We start from the raw sequence: 24751 nt of genomic DNA, 5'->3' as shown, positions 1-24751 counted from the left end.
CAGGTGTTTTTCAGCAGCTGGTGCCCTTTACTGGTTTGCCTTTGTAAGTGTTCCCATCAGATTTTCAACTATTTCAGAGGCACCACTACACAATATACACACACTTGGCAGCTGTGTAGAAAATGAAACAGGCTTAACATTTTATTCAAATCAGATGCAGTCAATTTTATCTTATGTTAATATTAAAAAGTCCATTTCCCTATTCATATTTACTACTTGAATGAAAAGGAGCAACCTAAACAACTATAAGAATATATAAAACTCTTACAAGACAGTATCTAATAAATATTTTAAAGCAATTTTTGCTTTGTGTATTATACACAGCCATGCTAGTTTAAAGAACAGACTAAAAGAATATATTCACCAGTACAATGTCCCTATTAGATTTTGACCCATATTATTAGTGAATTGCTCTTCTCTTTCAACTTCTCTGCCCAAGAAGAGATAACTCCAGATTTTACAGAGCTCTTTTCAAACAAACCATTGTACATAGAATAAAAAAAAAGTCTCTCTAAATGAGATCTGTTGACAACCTCACAAACATAAGAACATTTGAAAACATTATTTTTTACTCAGAAGGATTTTTTTCTTGCTTTATCTACACTTACTAGTGGGTTTTGCCTGTTGTCATTAATATCAAGCCCTTGGAAAATAAAAATGTATGTAAAAACACAGCCCGGACAGATACAACAAAGAGCATATTTACCAGTTTTTCAATAGCATCCTTGCCCCTCTCAACATCTCCAGTGTCTTAAATGTGGTTAGTTCATGTAACACCATCAAACTCACAAGAGGTTAAAAGAGTCTTATTATGAGTATGTAAATAAATAAACTAAAACTATAATGTATTTTTTGGGACAAAAGGGTTCAAACTGGAAGATTTCACAAGGACATAACAGTTTTGCTCAAAGTGACCTTGTGGCTGGGACTGCAAAGAATGTTGGTGTGGGAAAATTTCATTTATTATGCCTAGTGTTGCTCATCCTCTGCCTGTTTTGAAAAGTATTCTGAGAAGATTCATGCGTTAAGATAACACACTCTCACAGACATGTTTGAGCTCTGTGCTGCGAGAGAGATCATAAAGGCACAGCCTTGTGATAAACTCAAATGTGTGAAGCCCTGTGATATACTGGGTTTGGTAGTGGGGCTGCTACCTCCCCCTTACCCCTCTGCCCACTAGGATGAGCTAGGCCTAAGGAAACCTGAGTGGCTCTGCCTGCTGGGATGAGCTAAGCCTAAGAGAGCTTGTGTCTCTGCATGTCTCTGCAATCCAGCCTTGCTGGTGAGGTAATGAAATACATTTACTCTTTGCATGGCAGCTGTGGTTTGGTGGTCACCTGTATGTGTGAATTCACTCAGTATTATACAATCTACTATATCCTAACAGCACCTGGAAACTGATTTTTAAAGAAAAAAGATAAATGCATTGGTAATATTAAAAGGATTAAAAGCACAAGACTACAAAAGGTCTTGAACTAAACTGCACATGACACTAGGAGAAATGCAACTGAAAGAACAAATGATCAGATCACACTTTAAGCACTCCATTTTAGGACACTACAGCTGAAAAGCAAGGAGAAGCCTATTGGCCAAAAAAACTACATAGTCTTTCACTGAAAAGTCATCTGAAAAATTTGTGTAGAGACAGCACATGCTGCAAAGGAAACTTTAATTCAGTCTGATTCGAAGAGGATCCAACCTGCCCAGTGTCAAACCAAAGCAAATACATCTGCTGTCAGTCTACCAAAGACAGCTTTAGGGCAGAAGTAGAAAAAACACTATTTTGGAATAAGAAAATAGTTACATCGCTAACTGCTATGCTGGTGGCTTTTTAAAACCAGAGATATATTGCACAATCTGGAAAGACTTGTGGGTGCAAGTGGTTATCCATCGATTTCTCCAGTAATCCTGGAAAACCGAAATTATAAGACAGTATCTATAATACTTCCCCATTTTTATGGGACAATAGTTAAAGCCTGTTTTCTTTATACTTTTCTGGTGAAAATCCTTCCAGTTTGTATAAATATAGTCTGTTTTAAAATGGCCACATTACAGTGATTTGATTCACATCATCACACCAAAAATAAAAGCCACATCATATAAATAGGCCAAGGAGGATGTAGTTTGAGCAAATACAGGCTTACATTTGATCAATTATATAATGCCTACCTCCAAAACTTATGTGAGATGTGACATATTTGCTTCCTTTACCTTCATTCCTCCCTATCCCAAAAGAGATGAACTGTTTATTACTTCCACAATGGTGGAGAGACACACATTGTTCCAGTAAGTGCAGGCTGCTGCTCAGTGAAAGCCATCTTTTGCTTTTCATAGAATCTGACATAAGATCATGCTTCCGTTCTCATCTACCTCCAATTATTCATCATTCCCTATTTTTTTGCATCCTACATACATCGCTTATAAAGACAAAGATTGGCTTGACTATCTCCTTTGCATACAGATCTTTCTTAAAAATAAAATAGTAGAAAACTGGCAAGCTGAGGGAGGCATAGAGAAAGATATATAAAATAGTGGTCTATTTATAGCCTCTGTTACTTTAATAATCAACTCTTAATGGGAAATATATATATACACACATACCCCATATACATGTTGTAAGTATGTGTTTTACATAGATAGATGTAAAGAAAGATATTTTTAACTATCTAAAATGTATATATTACTGTCTTTTTTAAGTCTGTGATAATGTTGGACTAAGAATGGATGACAGACTCCAGAGAAGTCACACCTGCCAAACATGGGAATGCTTCAGAGAAAATAGTTTCAATTTCTTATCCTGCATTAAGAGACAGGTCCTCTCAAAGACTGTCATAGTGTCAAACACCTTTTTGGTGAGTCAAAAATCACAGTTTTCAAATTCTAAAGGCAAACTACAATCCTTACCAACAAGCATTTAAAAATATTATTTCAAAACAATAATTACGAAAAATATAAGACTATTAAATTCTTTTGGTCTTTTGGTATAATTACTTTAAAAGAGAAAATCTTCATGCCCAGTACAGCTCTTTTGAGACAGTTCATTCTTCCTTGCTTCAGCACTAGCTCAAGCTCTTATTCTGATATTCTAGGAAACCTGCTTTATATATTTTGATACAGACTCCATATATGAAAAAGTACTCTCCTATTAGGAGAAAGTAGATATAGGTGGAACTATGTTTGGAACAATACTCTCAAATTATTGGACAAAATTATCCACCTAAAGTCAAGTATTTCTTAATCACATATTGATTGCTTTATATCTACCTGCTTCATTACTGATCCTCTCCATTGGTGTTAAGTTTTCAACTTGTCAAACTCCTGAGAGTGGTCATAACTGCTGATCCTCCCTAGCTGTGCTCCCAAGAACTACCTCACTGAAGCTGAGACATTCACTTGTCATGTTAAATCAAGGAGCCCAGACTCTCACATTTCATTATGCAATTAATTAAAAGTTGTACTATAACATTCACAAAGCCTTGCTATCCCTGCAATGTACCTGTATTTAAAATACAGTATTAAATCTATTTGACATGACCATATCAGGTTTCTTTTCCTCTAAACTATTTAAATATGTTTTTTTGTTTTAAAGTTGTTACACAAAATAAGGTTAAGTAATCTGGCACTCGTTAAAATCAGTGATCCTATTGCACAAAAAACCTCATCTTACTGGCAAAGGCATATCAGAATAGTAGAAAGGTTTTATGAATGCAGAAAAATGTTATAGTACCATTTCTAGTATTAAAAGTTATATCAATAAAGTAAGATTTTTCTTTTTTCAAATTCTTTTTGATTTATCATAGCGGGAAGATGTTCTCCATTGCTGAAAGAAAAAAGAACTCAGCATTCAGGAAATCATATAGTCACATCTATCTGCAGTGAAAGCTGCAGTCAAGGAAGGCACATGCTTAAAAATATTGCATTCAATGAATTATATTCAAGCACAGCAAGTGCCTTTCAAAGGCGAATAAGTAGCAAGGCACAGAGCGCGTTTGCATTTCTACAACAAGAGATTACAGGTAAATTTTAAAATCAGAATACCACTTTACAGCTTGCACATCATAGCAACAGATCTTTTTGATGAAGAGTTAATAAACTGTTTCTACTAAGAAACAGAATTTTCTTAATGGAAAATATAGTAATTTTATACAAGATGGACAATAAACTGCTGGTTCAGCGTGAAGCACATATTTTTGCTTGCTTTTAGCCAAAGCAATAATATTTATTCCTAGAATTTTAACAAAACAATGCTTAAAAGCTTCATTTAAAGGTAAGTGAAATAACCAAACAATTTGATGCAGAAATTTTACATACAGTATCTGAAATTCTAAAAAAACTATAAAATACCATTAAATCACGTATTAAAGAAAATTAAGCCAGAACTTGTAGGCTTTAAGATCATCATCAATGTTGAATCTTAACTCCAATATTTTTGTTCACCTCGTATTGCACATATTCAACCTCTTTGGACGCCCCCCGCCCCGAAATATGAAGACCAAGAGCAACCCCTAATATATACTATAAGCCATTAAAGCATACACGGTTTTCCTTATCTTAAGTTGGGGCTAATGATTACAGAACTTGTAAACACTTCTCAGAGCAATTTCTAAGTATAATTCATTGGATAAATGACAAGATTTCAATAAATGCAAAATATTTTTAAAAATTATTCCATACGGTTCAACCATCATTGCTGTTCAGAAAATAAGCAACTGAAATATGCACTAAGATCAACTTTGGAATTAATGATCCAATATTCTGGATGTGAAAAATGTAATTTATCCAAAAACATGCATACTTTAATTCAGTAGACTTACCTTGTACAATTCTAAAAACAAGAAAACATTACAGGAAAAGAGGGCATATTGATTTTGTAATAATTCCTTCACATAATGCAGAGAGAAAAAAAATCTTTCTTATTTAGATCATTAAGCGGTGCTAGTAAAAGGAAATGGAAATAACACAAAAAAAAAAAGAAATAAATCCTACTCTGAACACCCACTTTTGGCAAAAAGCTGAAGTAATTTTTCACGATCAGCAATTTTTTCACAACTGTTTTCATAGTCTTGAAGAGTAACTTTCCCTGGCCTGAGTTTATGACTTTAAAGGTACATTTATTTGGCAAAAAGCCTGGCACAGAACCACCTTTACAATAAATACAAAAAATATATTTCACTAATGGTCAAGCTGCATGTTAACTGAGCAAAGATAATAAAGCTAAGCTTGTGCTTTCCCAATTTTTTTAATTCTTATTATTGAAACAACGTAGCTGGCACATCGCTTGTACAAACAGTAGAACCGTAATACTTTAAATTAAACTGGTGTGACCAATCAGCTACTTATGAACCACCTGTGCTTGAACAGTGGTAAAACCACAGCTCTCTGAGAAATAATAAATGTCAAGAAAAGCAGGTATCTACAAAGAGGGCTGGGGGTGGGATTTGTTGCCTTTCTCTAAGAGCCCTTTGCAACTCCTTCCACAGGACACAGCGCACCCTTCCACCTCTGAACACCAGAGACATTCCCAGGCAGCAGCACAGCTCCCTCTGTACCACCAGCTCCTGCTCCCAGCTCAACACAGGCAGGAATTAAAACAATATGAGACAACACAGGTGGAGTGAGATTGTTGGGGGAAGTGACACAGCAGTTCAGATCACAATGGAGAAAGGCAGGAAGAAAAGCTGGAAAAGGAACACCACAGAGAGCAGAAGAGTGCTGAAGACAGCTGGTTACGACATGCTATGGTATGTTTTTATGGCTGCCAAATTGTGCAGGGTTGGTCACTCCTGGTCTCATATTTGCAGTGCATAATGGGATTAGGTGGGAATGGCAGGTGTAAATATTTGGACCTTGGTCAGTGCATTTGAGTTTCATCTTAGCACCTGTGTTCTTTCAGGCAGTGATTTCACTAATGATGAAGTCATAAGCTTTTTAGGAAAGCTCTGACCCTTTGCAAGGAGGCCCTAACTAAACTAAATACTTACTTTGAAAATAGCAGCCATAAGATTTCAGATAATATAGTACTAAAACTAGCTTAAATGTGTTATTTCTTCACTGTGGAGTGCAGTGGCAGATGCATCCTGACTACACTGCCAATCCTAAAAAAAAGAACCCTGTGTTAATATCTGTCCTAGTCTAAGGCATTGCTGCTGCCTTTGGTGTTGGTTCGTAGAGGTTTTGCCATTTTGCCTTATACTTCTGCATAAGGAACTATCAAAAAAAGAGGAAGCATATAAATATTTAAAATGTGGTTAATATGTGGTTTGTTAGAAATAGTGTCTAGAGGAATACATTTCTCTCATGTCTTCTCAACCTGTGTTTACAGGAAATAAGAAAATCTAAGTCTTAACTAATACTTTAAATCATTTAAAATGCAACATTACTTCCAACTTATATGATGCAGAGCTTTAACTTCTGGCCAACAGTTCAAAATAGAAATGAACTCCTTATGAACTCAGTTCTGACCTTAGGAGTTTCGAAGCTGAAATGCAATGGTGTATTCTGAAATAAACGTTACACAGTCAAATACTCTCCCCAAACTGCTCACAATGTGAGCAAAATCACATAGCTCATGAGAAACAGATGAAGAGTTCTTAAAATTATTTTTGTGCAAATGAAAACATACAGAATAAAAAGAAAGGGAAAAAAAAATTTAAATTTTTTAATACCATCAGGATTTCCCCCAGAGAATAGCAAGTGTTTATAAAGCTCAATATATAATACTCAAAACCCCAGCAACAATAAATGGCATGGTTGTTCTGAGCCTTTTTTCTCCTGTGGATTATGGGTTGCATGTGTATTGACTTGTTAAACAGGCTGAGTACCTTTATGTCTAGACTAAATGTCTTACATCAAAACCCTACCACTAATGGCACCTCATAGAAGTCAACAGCAGCAGAACTGTCAACTTCCTCATGATGCCTTTAGAAGTTCCCAGCCATGAAATATCTAGGTATGTTTACTGTCATCTCTACTCCTTGACCACCTACTCAAATTTTAGATAATCCTGCAAAAATATCCATACAGAGATACAACAGAGCTATTTTATGAGAACCTATATATGTAGAGAAACACCTGAAAATCATTATTTTTCTACTTTTGCTTACACTACTTAATCCAAAATAAAACATTGACAGAAAATCTTCATGCTCTCTAAACTGACTCCAGTTAATTGGCCAAAATTTGAAACACCAAACAAGGTGCTTCTGAGCTTAGACATTTAAAACAGCCATGCAGAGAAAACAAAAAGAAAATAATTTTGCCCTAACAAAGATACATCTTGACAATGTATGTCTTAACTTACACATTGGGAGTTCCAGCCTATTTTAGCTCCTTGATAAAAAATTTCTATTTAACAAATTTCAAATCTATGAGTCTCATTACTGAAATCAAGAAACTGAGAAGTCCTACATCTGGACAAACTTCATAAAATTGGCATCTGTTGTCGCAAATCAATACTAGGGCAGGAATTACACACATGTGTGTTCAAACAATCAAAATTGTTTTTGTTGTTGACACTTCTATTTGATCTCATGTAATAAGAATCATATCAAAGAATAAAGTTCTGAAGATTGTTTCTATTTCAAAATTTCACTGTAAAACTGAAAAGCAGACCTCTTGATGATACACAATCTACCAAATATAATTACTTATTAAATTTGCACAACTTATAAATTTTTAAACATTTATTTTAAATATTATATGTGCAAAAATCAGCAAACTATTCATTTTAGATAGGTATTTTTCTGTCTGAACCATATTTTTTCTGAAATCACTTACTGCCTTTTGAAATATTGGTACTTCTTCCAAAACGTTTACAGATTAGTAGGTAGTATTTAGCTGAGGAAAAAGACATTTTATTGCAGAAAGCTGTCATAATGAATACTGTCATATAAAATGACAATAGCTGCAGTTTCTGTATTTTTCAATCTGGTTAAGGGCTGTCAGTCAATTCATAAACACTACGTTAGGTACAGTCACCTAAGCAGAAAAGAATAGATTCAGATTCTAAAACTGTCTTCTGTTTTGAAAGAGTTAAATCTTTATTCAGAATCCCAATAAAGTGCCCTGCACATATTCTCATTTCCTACTTTCCCAGAGAGAAGAAGGTGGAAAAAATGTATCCATGTTATATGCTGCAGAACTAAGAGACATAAAACTTTCCCTGTACACAGAGCTTGCTTTTTACATCTCTGTTCAAATCAATACCAAATCTTCTACTTTTCAATAGATTTGACATATACAACTAGGAGTAAAAAGGTACCTGTGATGGAGTACTGCAAGTTCTAGACTGTAAATAACAAACAAGAAATTTAGTTCCCTTACCTCAGCTTTTTCACCATTTTAAATCAGTAAAAGTTGAAATGTTAACATTTGTTTTACCTCCATTTTTCCTCTCTGCTCTTTACTTTCTATCATCAAAGCACATTTTGAGATGACTTTGCACCCCACACATTCTCTAACACCACATTCAACACCCCTGAACTACATCAGACAATGAGACTGGTGCAGAATAGTGCTGTGTAGTCAGAAGCCAACTTGTACAGGTCAAGGTACAGAAGCTCAGGCTCACTTTCTCCTGTGATCTTCAGAAGAGAACAGAATCACTGTAATACTTTCATTTCAGTGATTCAGATCACAGCTCAAACCCACAAATAACTGAAAATGTAATGCCAAAGGAATGGAGAACTGCAACTCATGAACAAGTAGTTCAGATCAGCAATTCCTTGAATCTGAGTCAACATGAAAGGGATTATATCACTGCACTACGTTCCCCAATAAATATTCTTCAAATTAGTAGTGAAGAAATTAACTGTCTGCATTCACCTATCACATATCACTGGAAAAACTGGTAATATTCCCAGTTAAATTTTGGTAATACAAAGTAAAAACTAATTTAATGTTTTTGAAATGGTATACTCACCTCATCTAAGTCTTTAATATAAACAATTTTCTCTTCAATACCAATAGGCATTGGTTCACTATGGGGGATCTTCACCTCTTCATACATTTTATTATTTTCTCGCTGAACTGACTCTGGTAAGAACACCTAAAAGTGCATTACAGGAAAATTAATTAAAAGTATGAAAACAGAAAGTGTATTATGCATAACTCACTTTGAACAATGCTTTATCACTTTCCTCCAAAAAATGAATCTAAAACAAAAGCAAATCTCATTCAGCCTCTTTATAGATAGAACTGAACCCCCCAAATGGAAAATAATCAGTTTTACTACTCAGAAAATAGTCCCAAAACCCCAAAAAAGATAATTCTATTTTATTAAATTTCAGAATCCATTAGGTCTAGAATTCCATAAAGCATTTATTTTGTTAAAGCCAGTTCAAAGGTATCCAAAAGAAAGAAAAATAGAATCTTAAGAATTTAAATGACCCTAGAAATAAAAGCAAGTCCATAAATTGAAAATGATATTATTTCTTCCAGAGTCGAAATAAAAATAGGATATCTCAAAGCATTTAAAACCCTCTGCAAAGAAACACTGCTTCATACACTGGATTCCAAGAAGGAGGAGACTAAGGGAACAAAGGGAACCCTGCTGCACATTACTCATGGGGAAAGATGCACTGTTCAAGAAGGGTCATGCACCAACATACCTTTGCACCCCCAATGAATGCTGATGTTTTCATAGCTTCAGCTCGGGAATCATAGACATGTGGATAGTGAATTTTTTCGATGCTGATCTCTCTCTGTCTACCTAGGACTGGCATGCTTCGAGCATTCAGAAGCGCTAGTTCTCTGTGAGCAGAAAAATACCTGCAGTAATTCTGCCCATTTCAGGCTGCCATCACAAAAACTGAGCATGGTATATTAAAATCAGAGCAAGATTTGAGGAAATGAAAGAAAAAAAAATTTACAGTGTTATTCTCTGGCACTAGTTAGACCAAAACCTTAAAACACATGGTTTAGATAAAATTCAAAAGTGCAATCCAACAAATGCAAGGCTTTCCTGAAAGCAGTTTTGACTCTTTTTAAGCAACACAGCAACATGATTTCACAGTTAGATACAAGTCTCACTATATTTTTCTCAATACAAAATACAACAGCTTATTTGCTCCTTATTCTCTCCCTCCTCTACTCCTCCCACTACCTTCTAGCTGTCAACTTGGAAAATAGTACCCATTAATCTTGAGAGAGAAAAAGAAAGATAGTTCTGATAGATTTAGTACAGACTTCATAAATCCTAAGCAAGTAGTGTGCATACAGGAACTAAGAAAGATAGCCTACCCCACTAATCTGCAATTCCAGCCCACAGAGATGAGATCAAGAAGATTCTCATTAAGCAAATCACTGCTTTCTTTCCTGAAAATTAGGTTTTCATATTAAAAAAAATTCTACGCTTGTAATAAAACGTGACTTGAAGTCAGAATCACCTAATCACCAAAGCAAACTAAAAGAAAATAAACTGTTATGATGTTATGTTGAAGTAGCAATTACAACAGAAGCATTTCTCAACTTTTGGGATTTATTACCTTTGCATCCGCAGCTCTTTGGGATCAAAGCACATTTGTCCTTCTCCAGAACCTTCTCCATCTTCCACAGCTTGTTTTTCTTTTCTGGCATTTCGTTTTTCTTCCCGACGATATTGCTTCATTAACAACTTTTCTTGTTCAGACTGAATTGTGACTTGACAACCATAATTTGGTTTAGCATTTTCTCCTATAAACTTCTTGCACTGTTCTGCAATATCACAAAAGACATGCATCTCCATAAGTACTGGATTCCACCTTTTTTCCCCAGTTTCATTCTAAAGGTTTGGGGTTTTGATGTTTGGTTTTATGCTAGTTTTGGGGGGAGGGGGGGTTGTGTGTGAGTGTATTGTGTGCTTAAAAACAGTTGAGCTTTATGTAGACTTTATGTACAGCAGTTGGCCTCAAGATGTCTAAAACCACCACAGGTCATGTCTCAAAGGCAGGACATCTAAAATACAATTAATCCCAAAGCAAGGGGGTGGACTACCAGCAAAAGGAAGGACATTTTTTGTTTTCTGTGTTTATAACAACCTCATCTACAGTGGAAATGCCACTTTGCCTCTTATCACTTCTCTTACATACATGCGCTGATAAGCAGGATGGTGTGACAACAGATTAAACAGGGTGATTTTTTTAAACAACCTCTTCACATAACAATTAGTGTATATATACTAGATAACATGACTGTATTGAAAGCATACTCACAATGCAATTTCCCTGAACAAGTGAGGAAATCTATCCTACTCTATACAATCACAAGGATTCCTTCCTTTTATGTCAATAAGCAGCAGAATTATCAAGAAGAATCAGAGCCACAGAACAATTACAGTAAACAATAAATCCAGGGGAGCAGGAAGCCCAAAAAAGCTCAGTTACATCCACCTTTCTGAGATCAGTACTGGCTAAAACTGAAGACACAACCAACTCTTTTATATACAACAGGCTGGGAGAGATTTGTTTTTATTTTAACAATATTGGTGGTTTAAAATGTCATTTTTCAAAATTCTGCAAACAGATTATTAGTTTATATAGGGTTGACTGAATATTAAATACTTAACTCAGTTATGTTTCATATGTACTTCTGCAGCCAAACTCTGAAGTGAAAAACTTGAAAACCTTTTTTCATCAAATAAACCCACTTGACTGACACTTTGAACAATTTGTGCTGCCTAGTTTTCACCTACAGCAACAGTGAAACTCCTACATCTCACAGCATGCATACTGGATAAGGCAACAATAACTTGCTGAAGAGCATTGAAAAAATTCTAATAAACTGCCAGAATATCCACATTAATACCATCATGTCTGCAGCTTTAACTCTCTCTCTCTCGTATTAAAAGGGGACAACAACGGATGCAATTTCCTGACCAAATTTAATTCAGACTGAACACACCAGGGCAAAGAATATGTTACTTGATTTGTCTGATAAACACAACAATCACCTTTACTTTCATGGAAGTAAATTACATAAGCAATAGTCAAATAACACAGCATGGTACAAAAAAGCAGTACATGTACAGTTTCTTGACTTGTGCTAGTTTTTTAAAGGCACAAATTACTCAACATTGACTAAATTTCTACAGACAGAAATTAGTCCCTTCCCCAAGTGAAATTTTGGAAAGATAAGACTTCCCCATTAGAAATATAATTTTGTTCAACTTAAAAAGAATAAATCCTTATTAAAATTGAAATACTGAACTCAGAGCCAAGAGCATCTTCAGTCTCAGAGAAAATACTCTGAATATCACTGACTTTTTTATGAGAGTTAAAGAAGGATTCTCTCATCAGTGAAAAAAGCATTAAATGAGTTAACACTTTTCTACTGTCTGAAAAACATAACATTGAAAATATTCTTCCTCCACATTCTAGCAGAAATTACTGTGATAGATTTTACTGATGGCATAATGACGAGTAATTTCATAAAAGCTTCCAAAATACTAATTCTGCTAAGTGAGAAGAAAATACTCCTGTAACTAAACTCTGTACATAGGAGAAAATGTATTAATTCAATTTCTACTGACTGTACTTTAATTTTTTATTTGATGACCTAAGAGGAAAGCTATCAGGACAGAAAGCCTTGTCATATAGCAAGACATTCATCTTTGAAATCATGAACAGGTAAAACTAACAGTTGTTCTGATGAGTTTAGACTAACCATTAGCAAGAGATGAACTTGTAAACACTGGCTTATGTAATGTTTCCTTGAAGACAAACATTAAAAAGGGGTCATTTGCATTTTAAAATTACTGTGGAGATACATAAGTCCACCATTACTGGCTCTATTCACACTTTTCTAACTCCATATGCTGTGAACATGCAATGGGCTGCATGGTGCTATGTCCATGTAAGATTTATCCCAAGTCACAACCCATATGCTATCAGATTTATTTTTGTCAGAGAAGAAAGTAATAGGACTTGTTTTAAAACAACAATCTATAAAACTTATTTAAAAATAATTACTTGGTGGAGACATATTAACTTATAAAAGCAAAAATGACAGTACAAAACCTGAATTCCTTTTTTACCTCCTCTCACTTATTCATGCTTAAGCTTGACTCTATTATTTTCAGAAATGGTTGTTACTGTGCTTTTCTTCCCCAAGGCCTACATTAGATGATAGTACAAAGTAGAGAGGAAGCAGGAAAGCAAATGAGGAATAATAGAAGATCAGATTATTTCCAGAGTAATCCATTAAAACAGGAAAAGTGCAACTGTTAATACATTCAAAATTTGCACATGCCCACAGGCAGTTGAAAACTAAATAAATATATAAAATCTATATTTGTTTCTTCTGTATAATCAGACTTTCTTTGTTTAAGCCCAGAAATACATTCCTCCATTGTCTCCTGGAATTTTTTTGCTTGTTTTTTAATTACACATGGACAGGACTACTGTTGGAAATAAAACAGAACAGTTAGAAACCTACTTTTTATCTGATTTGGAGCAAAAATTTTTTAGTCACTTACCTTGGAGAGCCTGGAACCTGTTATCATTTGGACAAGTCAAAGATCTTTCCAGAATCAGAGATCTGTTCTGTAGGAGTTTCTCTATGAGTTCAAAGCCTTCAGGGCCTAGCAGTTCAAATAACTACAAAGAAAATAAAGTCATAAGTCATATCCGAATGTACATAAATTTTTTAATAGGACTGCAATATTTCTATCCTTGGCAACATCATATCTGTTGACAATATCTAACAAATTAATGAATTTCACCTCCCAGTAATTCAGTCCAAAAGGTATAGTTTCTAATACCAGGTTCTCTATTAGAAAAAGGGAGAATTACAGAAATTTTCAGCTGGAAATATTTAGAGATCTCTGAATTTTGTCTCTTAAGTAAAACTTACTTTCTCCTGGGGATTCCTACATAAAATTTAACTCTTCTCAAGACTAAACTTTACATGTCTTTACGGTTATTTACATATGCTGTACATTTACTTCTCCATAATCTATGCAGATGAATCAAGAGAACCAATGCTTTCTCATGAAAGCCAGGTATGTAGGAAGTTATTCCCTTTATAGTGAACAGGAGGTGTAGCCTACTGCATTTTCACAGGCTCGTCCTACCAAAAAAAAAAAAAAAAAAAAAATCATAGATGTGGAGTACAGCAGGAATATGAAGAAACATTTAAGATGACACTACTACTGACTGCAGTACCTGTACATATAATCCTGTGTGTAATTTGAACACGTAATGTAAGTGATGAACACCAAAAGAGAATTCTGTACCACTAAATGGTATTTTGGCCCAATGATATTCTTACTCAAATGATTCTCTTGTAGCAGGTTAGACAAACACAGTTCCCTATTTAAAGTTTCATTTTCCACATAATACTATGTTTTAATAGAAAAAGAAAAAAAATCAAAACATTAAAAGTACTTTCATCTCTATGTTATCTGCAATTATTTTGTCAAAAAAATCAAAGCATTACAGTAAGCAGTAAGTTACTCAAAACATATTCTTGATTTTTAATACTGTTCAAAACAATTTTTTCTCCATTTTTTTCTATTTCCAAAATGGAAAACAGGGCAGTTTCTCCTTAGTGCTTTTTAAAATTGCTGCTAATATTATCCATGCAACTTCAGGAATCTGTTAAGAATAAAATGTATAATGTACTTTGATGTGATGTTCTATGAAAGAGTAAGACTTTGGCACTGCAGGATTCAAGCATTTCTGTTCTAACTATAAAAGGAGAGAGAGATCTCTTACTGTCCTGTATTTAATTTGCCAACTCCTTAACAAAGAGTTTTTCTGTGGGTCTCTATGACTACTGTCCTTGGGGAATAACTTGAAATAACTTCATGTTGCCTCTTCGAGTATTTGCAAAATTCTGAACAGTGCCAATGGCATCAAATCAATGATCCCTTTTTTTCAGGCCAATCTGTACTTCATAATACAAGCTGTCATTTAAAAATAAGGGAGGGGAAAAAAAGGAAAAAGTGTTACTCCAGGCCCTCAGGGGTTTCTAGGAAAACACAAGGTTTATGCAAATTAGTACAGTCATGGTGCAGTTTGCAGAGACCATGAACTAACAGCTGAAAGGTGTAAAATCTTGTATTTCTTTCATTAGAGTAACCAGTGATGGCGAGCTGGAGAAGCAGTCTCCAGGAAAAGTAAAATAAGACAATTCAATAAATGTGTACAAATAGAAGATTTTCAAAATGAACAAACTGCAAAAATATACAACAGGGGAACTGCTGGTCAGACATCAATTCTGCTGTCAGGGATCTCAAGCTATGATGGATTTCCCTTTATCCAGCCTTCACTAGCACTGATCATGAATTCTTCTATTTTGCACAGCTCTTTACTGTCACTTTACAGATACATTTTAACTAATATTATCTAAAGCTATAAGATGACCTTGTTTTTACATTTCAAAAGAAAGTGACAATTTAGTACTGGTAAATTTGAGGAGGTATTTTCCAGGGTCAAATACTTAAGAGAGGGAGGGAAAAATAATCACTGAAACAGCAAGAAAATAAATGTATTTGAAATAGCTTAATTGTATAAAGAACTGAACACAAACTTGTCTTGACTTAGCCAATGATTTCTTGACTGTGAAATACCAGCCACACAGGGAAATGCAATTCTTTCAATTCAACCAGATCTGGGCTCAAACTCTGGTCACTGATATTTTTTGGGTAATTTTTACATCAATGTAATTTTTAAACCAAGATAATTTCTCATCAAGGCAGTAGACACAACATAAGCACATTCTGACTTAGCATGTTACTCCCCCAAAATGCCCAAACTCAAACTCACACCACCACCATCACCATCAGAAAACAAATAACACACTAGCTCTAAAACATCCAATGTATGTCTCTATCTCTGCACAGGATTCCTAAACATCTCTCTCACTGGAAGTTGTTAAGAAAAATCTAGAAAAGCATTGATCAGAAGGATGGTATGTGCTGGGAAATTAGATAACACCCTTTTTTTTGAACGGGACAATGTTTTCCCCCTCCTGTTTTCCCAATCTATTCTGAAACAAAAACCATCCATATCATAGTCTTTACCCAGTAAGAACAGCAGAACCTCACAAAGAAGCAGCAATGTTACACAATACATTCTACTTCATGGTCAGAGATCATGAAGCAAAACCTCCAGCCCCAGTGAGACAGGGGCCCAAGGGAAGAGCACCAAGGTGAAATTGCACATCCCGCTCTCCAGCCGTCCTACCAGTCAGAGAGAGCAAAACCCATACAATACTACACACCAGACTCTGCAACACCTGTGTGGTGAAAGTCACTCCATTTTGCCTTCTTGATGGGTGGACAGAGATTCATTTGCTACCAGCAGTTTGAGAGCTGCCTTGGTCACCTAATTAACCTTGTTCTTCCTGGATATAAAGGAGGCTTTCAGGACATTTTAAACAGCTAAGACAGTCTAAGCTCATTGCTCAAGAATGAGGGGGAAAAGCAAAAGAATACAGAAGATCAGAAGCAATGACCTGTTCTTATTGACAAGATGTCTCCCACGCTCACCAGAAGCCTGCCAGAGCTCATGGGTGGAAAACAACGATTGAGAGCTAAACCAAGCAGAAGTACTGAGAGACAGAGAATACAGCAAGATCTGTCACCACCTACCACTGATGCAGTAATACTGACAATGCTAGAAGTTTGCAAAGACCAGAAATAACTAAACTTGAGAACTTGCAAGACCAAAATATTATTAATATTCATATTTGTTCATACTGTAGGAGTAATCCATTGCTTTGTAATTAAGATATTAATAACTATCACAGAATGCTGCTGTTTTAAAGCACAATTCTTTACCTTCTTTTTTTTATGCTTATGAAAACATGTCCATGCAGGAGGCTTATTTCTATTAAAATCAGAGCAGGATAATGAGAAGTAAAATAAGCCCTTAAAAACCTTCTCCCCACCCCTCTCTCCTTCCCAGCTCTACCTTCTCCCCCAGTGGTGCAGGGAGACACGGAATGAGGGTTATGGTCAGTTCATCACCCTAGGCAGTTTCTCCCACTGCTCAGGGAGAGGAGTCCTTTTCCTGCTGCACCGTGGGGTCCCTCCTATGGGAGACAGCTCTCCCTGAACTTCTCCAGTCTGAGTCCATTCCACAGGCAACAGCTCCCCTTAAACTGCTGCGATGTGGGTCACTCTTCCACAAAGTGAAGTCTTTCAAGGACAGGCTGAGTTCCCCACGGGGTCATAAGTCCTACCAAAAAACCTGCTGCAGCATGGGCTTCTCTCTCCATGGGTCTGCAGGTCCCTGCCAAGTGCATGACAACTTTTCATCCTCTTAGATAAGTTATCACAGAGGCACTACAACCATTTCTATCTGGCCTAGCCTTGATCCACAGCACATCCATCTTTGGCTCTACCAGTCATGGGAGAAGCTTCTAGCATCTTCTCAAAGAAGCCACCCTTGAAGCACCCCCCGCTAGCAAGGCTTGGCCATGTAAACCCAATCCACCAGGGTAGGCGCTAGCATTTCAGATTTGATATGTTATTATATATTCTGGCCTGAATAATCAACACCCAAGACTCTGTGAGCAGGCAAAGGAATCTGGTAAATATTCATAGTTGACTTTCTATTAAGTTATAATGAGATAAACTAGACAGTGGTCAACAGATGGAGAGGCTGTGTGTCAATCAGCAGTTTCTTGAATCCCAGCCAAATTATTACACTCCTTGAAGTCAGTAATAGATTGTGCCCAAAAGGCAGCCCTGACTGCTTTCACTAACAAAGGTCCCACATGACTTCAGCTACTACTCTGTAACCATGAAGACATGAAGAGTGAGATATATGGTCACTGATATTTTTCTGGATAATTTTTACATTTCATTTTATGTGCTTAATATCTGGAAAAAAACATATTGAGTAATCAATGTAGGAACAAAAGGACAAGATGTGTCATATTGCATTAAAAAGGTGAGGCAAGGTCCCCATGCAAATGATTCCTCCTGAATATATGCTAGCTCTATGGAAAAGGCAAGGAGGCAGACAGAAGTCTTACATTTAGACAGCAATCTATCTGCTAGAGTTACCAGAAAGGAGTTGAACCCCAGAGAGACACGTGACATACCAAATTTTTTCGGGTAAAGCTCAGCCATAAAAAAGTACATCTTTATGTTCAAGACTGGAACAAGATTTTACTCTGAATGTTAAATAGGTACTATTCTCTCTTCATTTCTATAAAGTATAATTTACAAGGAGCTTTGGAGGCCCTCAAATATGAGGCACGGAACTGTGAGTAATACTTTGACATCATAAACTATCTGCCATCACAAGGGCATTTTCTTGACTTCTACATCTTCCCTGAGGTAGCAAAGAGCCCTATAAATCTCAGAAAATATTTTGTTTTACAAATGCACACAAAAATAGACTATGAACAGTCCTTGTACCTCGCTTGAGTCTTAGTATTGTTCTACAGCAATAAATGAAACAGAAACCCAAATTCAGCCAACCAGTGGCTATCCTCTGTACTTTTATAGCCTAACAGCAGGTTTTGGTTACAGAGTCCCACCTACACAATTAACTGCTACCCCTGCATTTTGTGGCTTGTTTGCAGATGATATTGCTTTACAAGGCACAGTTTTCAAACAGCTGTGGAAGAATAATCACCATAGCAAGATCTCAAGTTTCTTCTGTCCTAGTAGCTCTGAATCAACTGCAATGATTGCTTCATTAAAAAAAAATTATAGGGTAAATAGAACATTTTTCTTGGGCTCCAGGCTTATTGGAAAAGCTGTCTGGATATAGTACCTAGTATACTGGTTAAAAAGATTCAGTAACAAAAACAAGGACATTGAAGATAGAGAGTTTTTTAAATATAAAAAAACCAACACAATCTTTATGGATGTAATACATACACTGCTAATTACTGCTGTGCTGAAGAGACTATTATCCCCTTTAACAACCACAGACTATAGAAGAACACTTGGTTTAAAACCAAATCTCAGATGTTTTGTCTTTTCATGTTTCTTACGGGTTGATTAAAATGAGACAAGCCAGATAAACCATGATTTCCTACCATTCTTGTTAATAACAGGTATTAAGTGTATAAGAAAGTAATTCAGCTCACAGATCTGCTTTCCTTTTTTTAAAGCCTGGCTTTTCTGAATAAAACACCTATTACATTTAGTCCATCTATACAGAAATTATCTTCCAGCCCTACAAACCACCTAGGAGACTCAGCAGTCTAAGCAAGCTCAGCTTAACTGCAGCGGTCTCACAACAAACAGAACAGTAACCAGACACTTCAAGCCCTCTTAAGACAAGTTGCTGATAACCCACGTATATGCACAATGCTTTTCTGATGGCAGTTCCTCGACACAGAGGCTGGAGGACTCTCACATGGCAATCTCACTGAGCACAGGAATCAGATAAGGCAGAACAAGCAAATATTCTAAGGAACCGGGAGCCTGGCTCTCAGGCAGCCTCCAGTCCAATGACACCAGCTTCAAGAGGATGAATCAAGTTACTCCTTATCAGAGAGGTCTTGAAGATCTGTCTGTTAGTTAGCTTTGAATTTTTAGATTTTACTACCAGTTGGCAATTAGAAGAAAATAATTAGCTAAATAAAATTTAGAAATAGGCAGATTTTAAAAAAGCAGCAAAATTGCAGGAATTCCTCCAACACACTTTGAATTTTACTTATACGATAGAAGAAGCCTGAGTAAGGAAGCTGATGAAAAAGTTTTCATTGGGAAAGACATCTGAACAAAGATAATGAAGGTGTAATAAATTCTTACTCAACATTCAACTGTTGCTTACTTTTCCCATTACTGCATTTGCAGTCCAACAAAAACTGATGGAAATCTGGTCTTCAGTATGGGACACATTTGTAGTCCAGGAGTACAAGTACAACAAAGACATGGCCAATTACTCTTTTAAATACCATATCTTCTCAGCATATTGGGATTATGTTCTATTTTTATGTATTTCTGTATCCACAGATGACTATACACTTTTACTCTAACTAGTATTTACACTAGTAAAAATATATTAATCACAGCAAGGAAAACTTCAAAAATAGTATTAAAACATCAAAACAAATGTCTTAGAAGTCTCAGGTTCAAGGCTTCTTTTAAGCAAATTTAAATCTACAGTTAAAATACTGATATTTATCAGTTACAGGAAGAAAAAAGTGTTTTTCTTATAATAAGACCTAAAAACCAGACTATTGATTGAAAGTGCATGTAAATATTGCTTAATAGGCCTAAAACTATTTATTTGACTATCAGTTTTGATTATATATAATTCTTTACTATTTGTCTTATAATAAAAAATAGCACAATCTGTCACAGAATAATTTGAATTTGATGAAAATCCTCCACTAGGCTCCTTGTGCAAATCCTAAAACTGCCTACCATAGCTGAAAAAGAGACAAGCACAAAATCACAAATCATAGAAAATTTTCTCAGTATTTTTACACGAAAATATGTAGACTAGAGAGATCATCATCACTATCATCAATATTTTAATAGAGACTAATTAGAAACATAGATACACTTATTTTGAAAATTTCAAATACATAGCTACAAGGCAACTTCCACCAGCTTATTCACCCTGATGACTTTGGCAATTAGAAATAATGTCAAACAGCAGCTACAACCAGCAGTGTAATGACTTGCCTTATGAAAAGAAACTCTGAAGACAAATTGAAATGTAGAAAACCTCACTGTTATACGATTCTTTAAACTAGTGTTTATCTTCAGAAGTATTCTGAGATAAGCTGTTAATGACTTTTGACATTAAAAAAAAGTCCTGAAACTGGATAAAAAAAGTCCTGAAACTGGATAACCACTGCACTTGCAACTTCTCTTACCTGTAGATACAAGGGCAAGGAATTCTGACATCACCCAGCAGAAAACATACTTTATGGAAGTGATTTCTGTATCAGAATCAATTTTTTTTTTGGGGGGGCGGGCGGGGGGGAATGAGGTTTTAAGAAACTTCTATAATGGCAGTGGTTAGCACAGAATTCTATTCTGCAAAAAGCAAAAACCTGCAGGTTATCTCAAAGGACAGCAATTCCCAAACCTGCCCATTTCAGAAGGAGGACTTGGCTGAGGGTGGATCTGCTATCCCAATGTGTACTGACAGAGTAAAGCAAAATGCCAATAAGTCAAGGAGTTGGTTTATTTTGCTTAACAGAGGTGAATAACAGAGAGTAGCATGGGACCTTAATACCAGAAGCTAGCTTTATCCCAATTACGATAGTCAAGCCAGAATTTTAATATTCTCTGCTGGACCCAGCAGGGTTACCCAGGAAAATGGACCATGACCATCAACCCCAGGCTGTGAACTCCAGCATCCTGGGCAGACATACACGAGTGGGTGAGAAGAAAACAAGGCAAGCTTTGGCCTGAAAAAGGATTTCAGAAGACGGAAGGTTTTAAAGCCTAGCTTTCCAAGGTAACCAGGGCTATCACATCACTGTGCATTTAGTAGTGTGTGAACCAACAAGTGTTAAGCCTCCTCAGTAATTTCCAGTTTTGACAGAGAGAGAGAAGAGTTCAGGGCCAGCAGTGGCAACGGATTTGAATGACTGCTCTTCGTGCCTCCTGCCCTTATTCCCTGGGAGGCTGCAGCAGGAGCACGGCGGCACTGGCAGGCACCAGTGAGCACCAGTGCAGCACCAGCGCAACTCCCGCTCAGCCTGCAGAGCTGCAGCGCGCACGCTGCGGCAGGCACAGCATAACAGAAACCAGCCCTGCAGCAAACCTGGCCCTGCCACTTCCACAGAACAAGCAGCTCCGGACTAGGGATTTCTCTGTGGGACTTTCCCCTCCCCGCCTTCCATAAAATTATTTACAGGTAAATGATTTTGTGCCTAGTCAATAAGAGAGCCCTAATGTTTCAGGTGCCATCTGAGTGCCTTTCTTACAGAACTCGTATTTCCTGATGTCTCTGTGGGGATGTGAGAAGAACTCAGCATCAAAGAAAATAAAAAGGGAAAAGTTCCATCCACTACACACCGGCTTTCTCTAAAAAAAATCTCATTAAGTTTAATAATATATTGAAACTGATTCAAAAGGTATCATTAATAGCTCAAGCCTCATACTGGCTCAAAGATACAACATGCTTTCGCTCAGTACAAAACTGAAGAGTTGACAGGAAAGAGGAAAAGTTATTGACAGGAAGGACAGTGAACAGCTCTCAGCATTAGGATTAAGCCTACCATTTCTTGTATCTCTCTGTGGCTCTTTTATAATTTCTTAAATTCCATCCCTAAAAAACAGCACTCAAATGCCATTCAATTGGGTTTTTTATGAAGGGAGACAGCATGGTTCTGTTTTCATAAAAAGAAAAAGTTTCCTATCATCTGTGGGGTTTCAACAGTCCTTGGACAACAACAAAGCTGTATACTTCTGGATTTAAAAAAAGAAGTCCACAACTGAAAAAGGGGAAAATGTATCCAAAATAAGGATTATTTCTCTACATGAAAGGGGAGCAGATAAGCTCTATGGTAAAGAATAATGAGACACAAGATTTCTATTGTCTGAATATAAAACTCTTGGTAATTTTAATAAAATTACAAAGAAAATATAAGCTTGAAAAGCCAGTCTCATGCCAAGTTGGAAGCTTTGATGATAAGATAAAGATAAAACACCACAGGGGTGATCCACATGTGCCTGTACTTTCCCTAAATGGATACTGCTTTTATGAACGAGGCAATGGGGAATAAGCTTTGTGATATGTTAATTTGTTAGGGCTAGAAAGTCATTATACTGAACAAAAGGAAGTGCCTCTTTGACACTTAAAACCAAACATGTTTTATGAGACAAGTTGCTTTGACATCAAAATATCATATGTCATGCGAGGGTACACACTTGACACTTAAAACCAAACATGTTTTATGAGACAAGTTGCTTTGACCATATGTCATGCGAGGGTACACATACAGAAAGCTAAAAGCTAATGTCATCATTTCATGGTACATTAAGAAAAATGAAAATTAGGGTAAATCAATATATTATCATATGCTAAGTTTTCATGTGGTGTTGCATACACATAGCAATGAACATTTAAATTAGCTGGTTTTAAGTCAAAATGAATGTTAAACTGTAGCTTTTGGAAATGTTCTCTCAAAGGAGCCTCACAACAAGAGCTATTCCTCTTCCTTATTGATTTTAACTAAGAAATAATTATAAGAACAGCTTGAATTTTCTACTGTGTATCAATTTTTATAGTAAACTTGTGTGTGAAGAGTTACTAAGAGATAAACCTCATAAATTAGTAAACAGTTATATTAAACAAATACAATTGCAACAGAAATTTAGTCTGACCTCATGACTGTTCCTTGGCAAAAATCTAAACTGTCCTAAGACAAAAGAGAAGCCACATTGCTTTCAAAGAGGTTTGAAGATTAAATTCTAGATGAGTTCAGGAAGAACATAGACAAATAATGACAGAATAGAAAGTATTAAAAGAAAAGTTGCCCTGTCTATCAGAACTTCCTCTTCTTCATTATGTTTCAGATACTTAAAGAAACTACTACATATTGCTCTTGCATGTTTTGTCATAAGCCTCTTATCTCTGATACCTAAGCTAGAGATTCATAACTTCTTGTAAACATTCAGACAAGGATTCTAGGTAGGCTTCCTAAACTTTACGGTGGTGGATAGATTAGTAACAACGACAATAAGGGCTAGCTGAAGAGCTCTTCTCCACGAGCAAATGATGAACATTTCTGGAAATAGATATGCACTTCCATTTCTTTCCAAAAATAAGCCATTTATAACTTTTGAAGTACCTTATATGATTTTCAGATAACATTTTAACTATCACTTCAGACTTTGTTCAATACTTCAAAAACAAGGTACCCAGTGAACAGTGGTTCAATAATAATGAAAAAATAGTATCATCAGCAGAAAGTATGTAACAGGTACCAATACAACCTGTGAAAATTTCCATTAGTAAAGAGGACTAGCCATGGGCTATATAAAACTGGCAATTGAATATTTATTAAAAAACTACTAATCAACTTCTGATTCTCAGTGGCTGCTTAAAGCCCTTACAGAAAACTGAACAGCCAGGTCCAAACGGAGCAATGAGGTACCTTAAAGCATCCTAAAGGACATCTCTCAGGGAGTAAACACTTGCTCTGTGTTTAAGAGCTCCAAGAGATTATTCTCATGCACATTTTTTTTGGCTACTGCAAAAGTTGTGCCAGAACTGAAAACCAACTTCCCTGGAATCTGAAAGTTAACTGAAACACTTGGTGAGATTGTTCCTTGGTAAGATGAACAGACAATATTCATGAAACGTTTGTTTTATGCTGCCAGCCTATTGCTCTCTCCCTCCCTCCTTCTGAGCGCCTTTTCCTGCAAGCCACAGTCCACTGATGCACTCCTCCCACACTAAATATGTTTGTATTACTGCTACTTCTTCACATCAAACCAGTCTGGCAACTATTTTTTCATATTTCATTTTGTCAGTTTCCATGCTTTATTTCATATGCTTTATTTCCATGCTTTATTTCACATTTCCTCAGTTTTCCATGCTTTATTTCACACATGATGGACCTCCTGTAAACCCTTTTCCAATAACTTCAGCATCTTCTATATACAGTAATGATGAAGTCAGCTCTTGAAACTGCTTTCTCTATCAGTAAGCATTCTATATTAACACATTCTCCACTTAAAAGCAACTAAAAAAGGTAGTAGATACTGAAAGTATCTGGCAATACTTACAATGAAAACCTTTAAAGTCTTTACAGTGTGATATAAGCATACAAATGTTGATGTCTAAAATATATTCTGTCACAATAGAACTGTGTTTCTCATTTTTGGGGGCTT

The 24751-nt window shown here is 36.0% G+C and overlaps 1 protein-coding gene across 1 annotated transcript in view; it reads right to left on the bottom strand.

Moving 5' to 3' along the window:
- Positions 1-24751, bottom strand: part of ASCC3 (activating signal cointegrator 1 complex subunit 3) — a 252629-nt gene that overhangs the window by 197687 nt on the left and 30191 nt on the right. Inside the window, exons 5-8 of the mRNA XM_041414871.1 lie at positions 13451-13571; positions 10485-10692; positions 9609-9750; positions 8921-9046 (exon numbers count right to left, since the gene is read on the bottom strand). Coding sequence (XP_041270805.1) covers positions 8921-9046; positions 9609-9750; positions 10485-10692; positions 13451-13571 — 597 coding nt within the window. The remainder of the gene's footprint in view (positions 1-8920; positions 9047-9608; positions 9751-10484; positions 10693-13450; positions 13572-24751) is intronic.

This window comes from Onychostruthus taczanowskii, unplaced genomic scaffold (genome assembly GCF_017590055.1).
Source record: "Onychostruthus taczanowskii isolate IOZ18803 unplaced genomic scaffold, ASM1759005v1 scaffold48, whole genome shotgun sequence".
Classification (NCBI taxonomy): domain Eukaryota; kingdom Metazoa; phylum Chordata; class Aves; order Passeriformes; family Passeridae; genus Onychostruthus; species Onychostruthus taczanowskii.
This window is presented reverse-complemented; position numbering and strand designations above follow the sequence as displayed.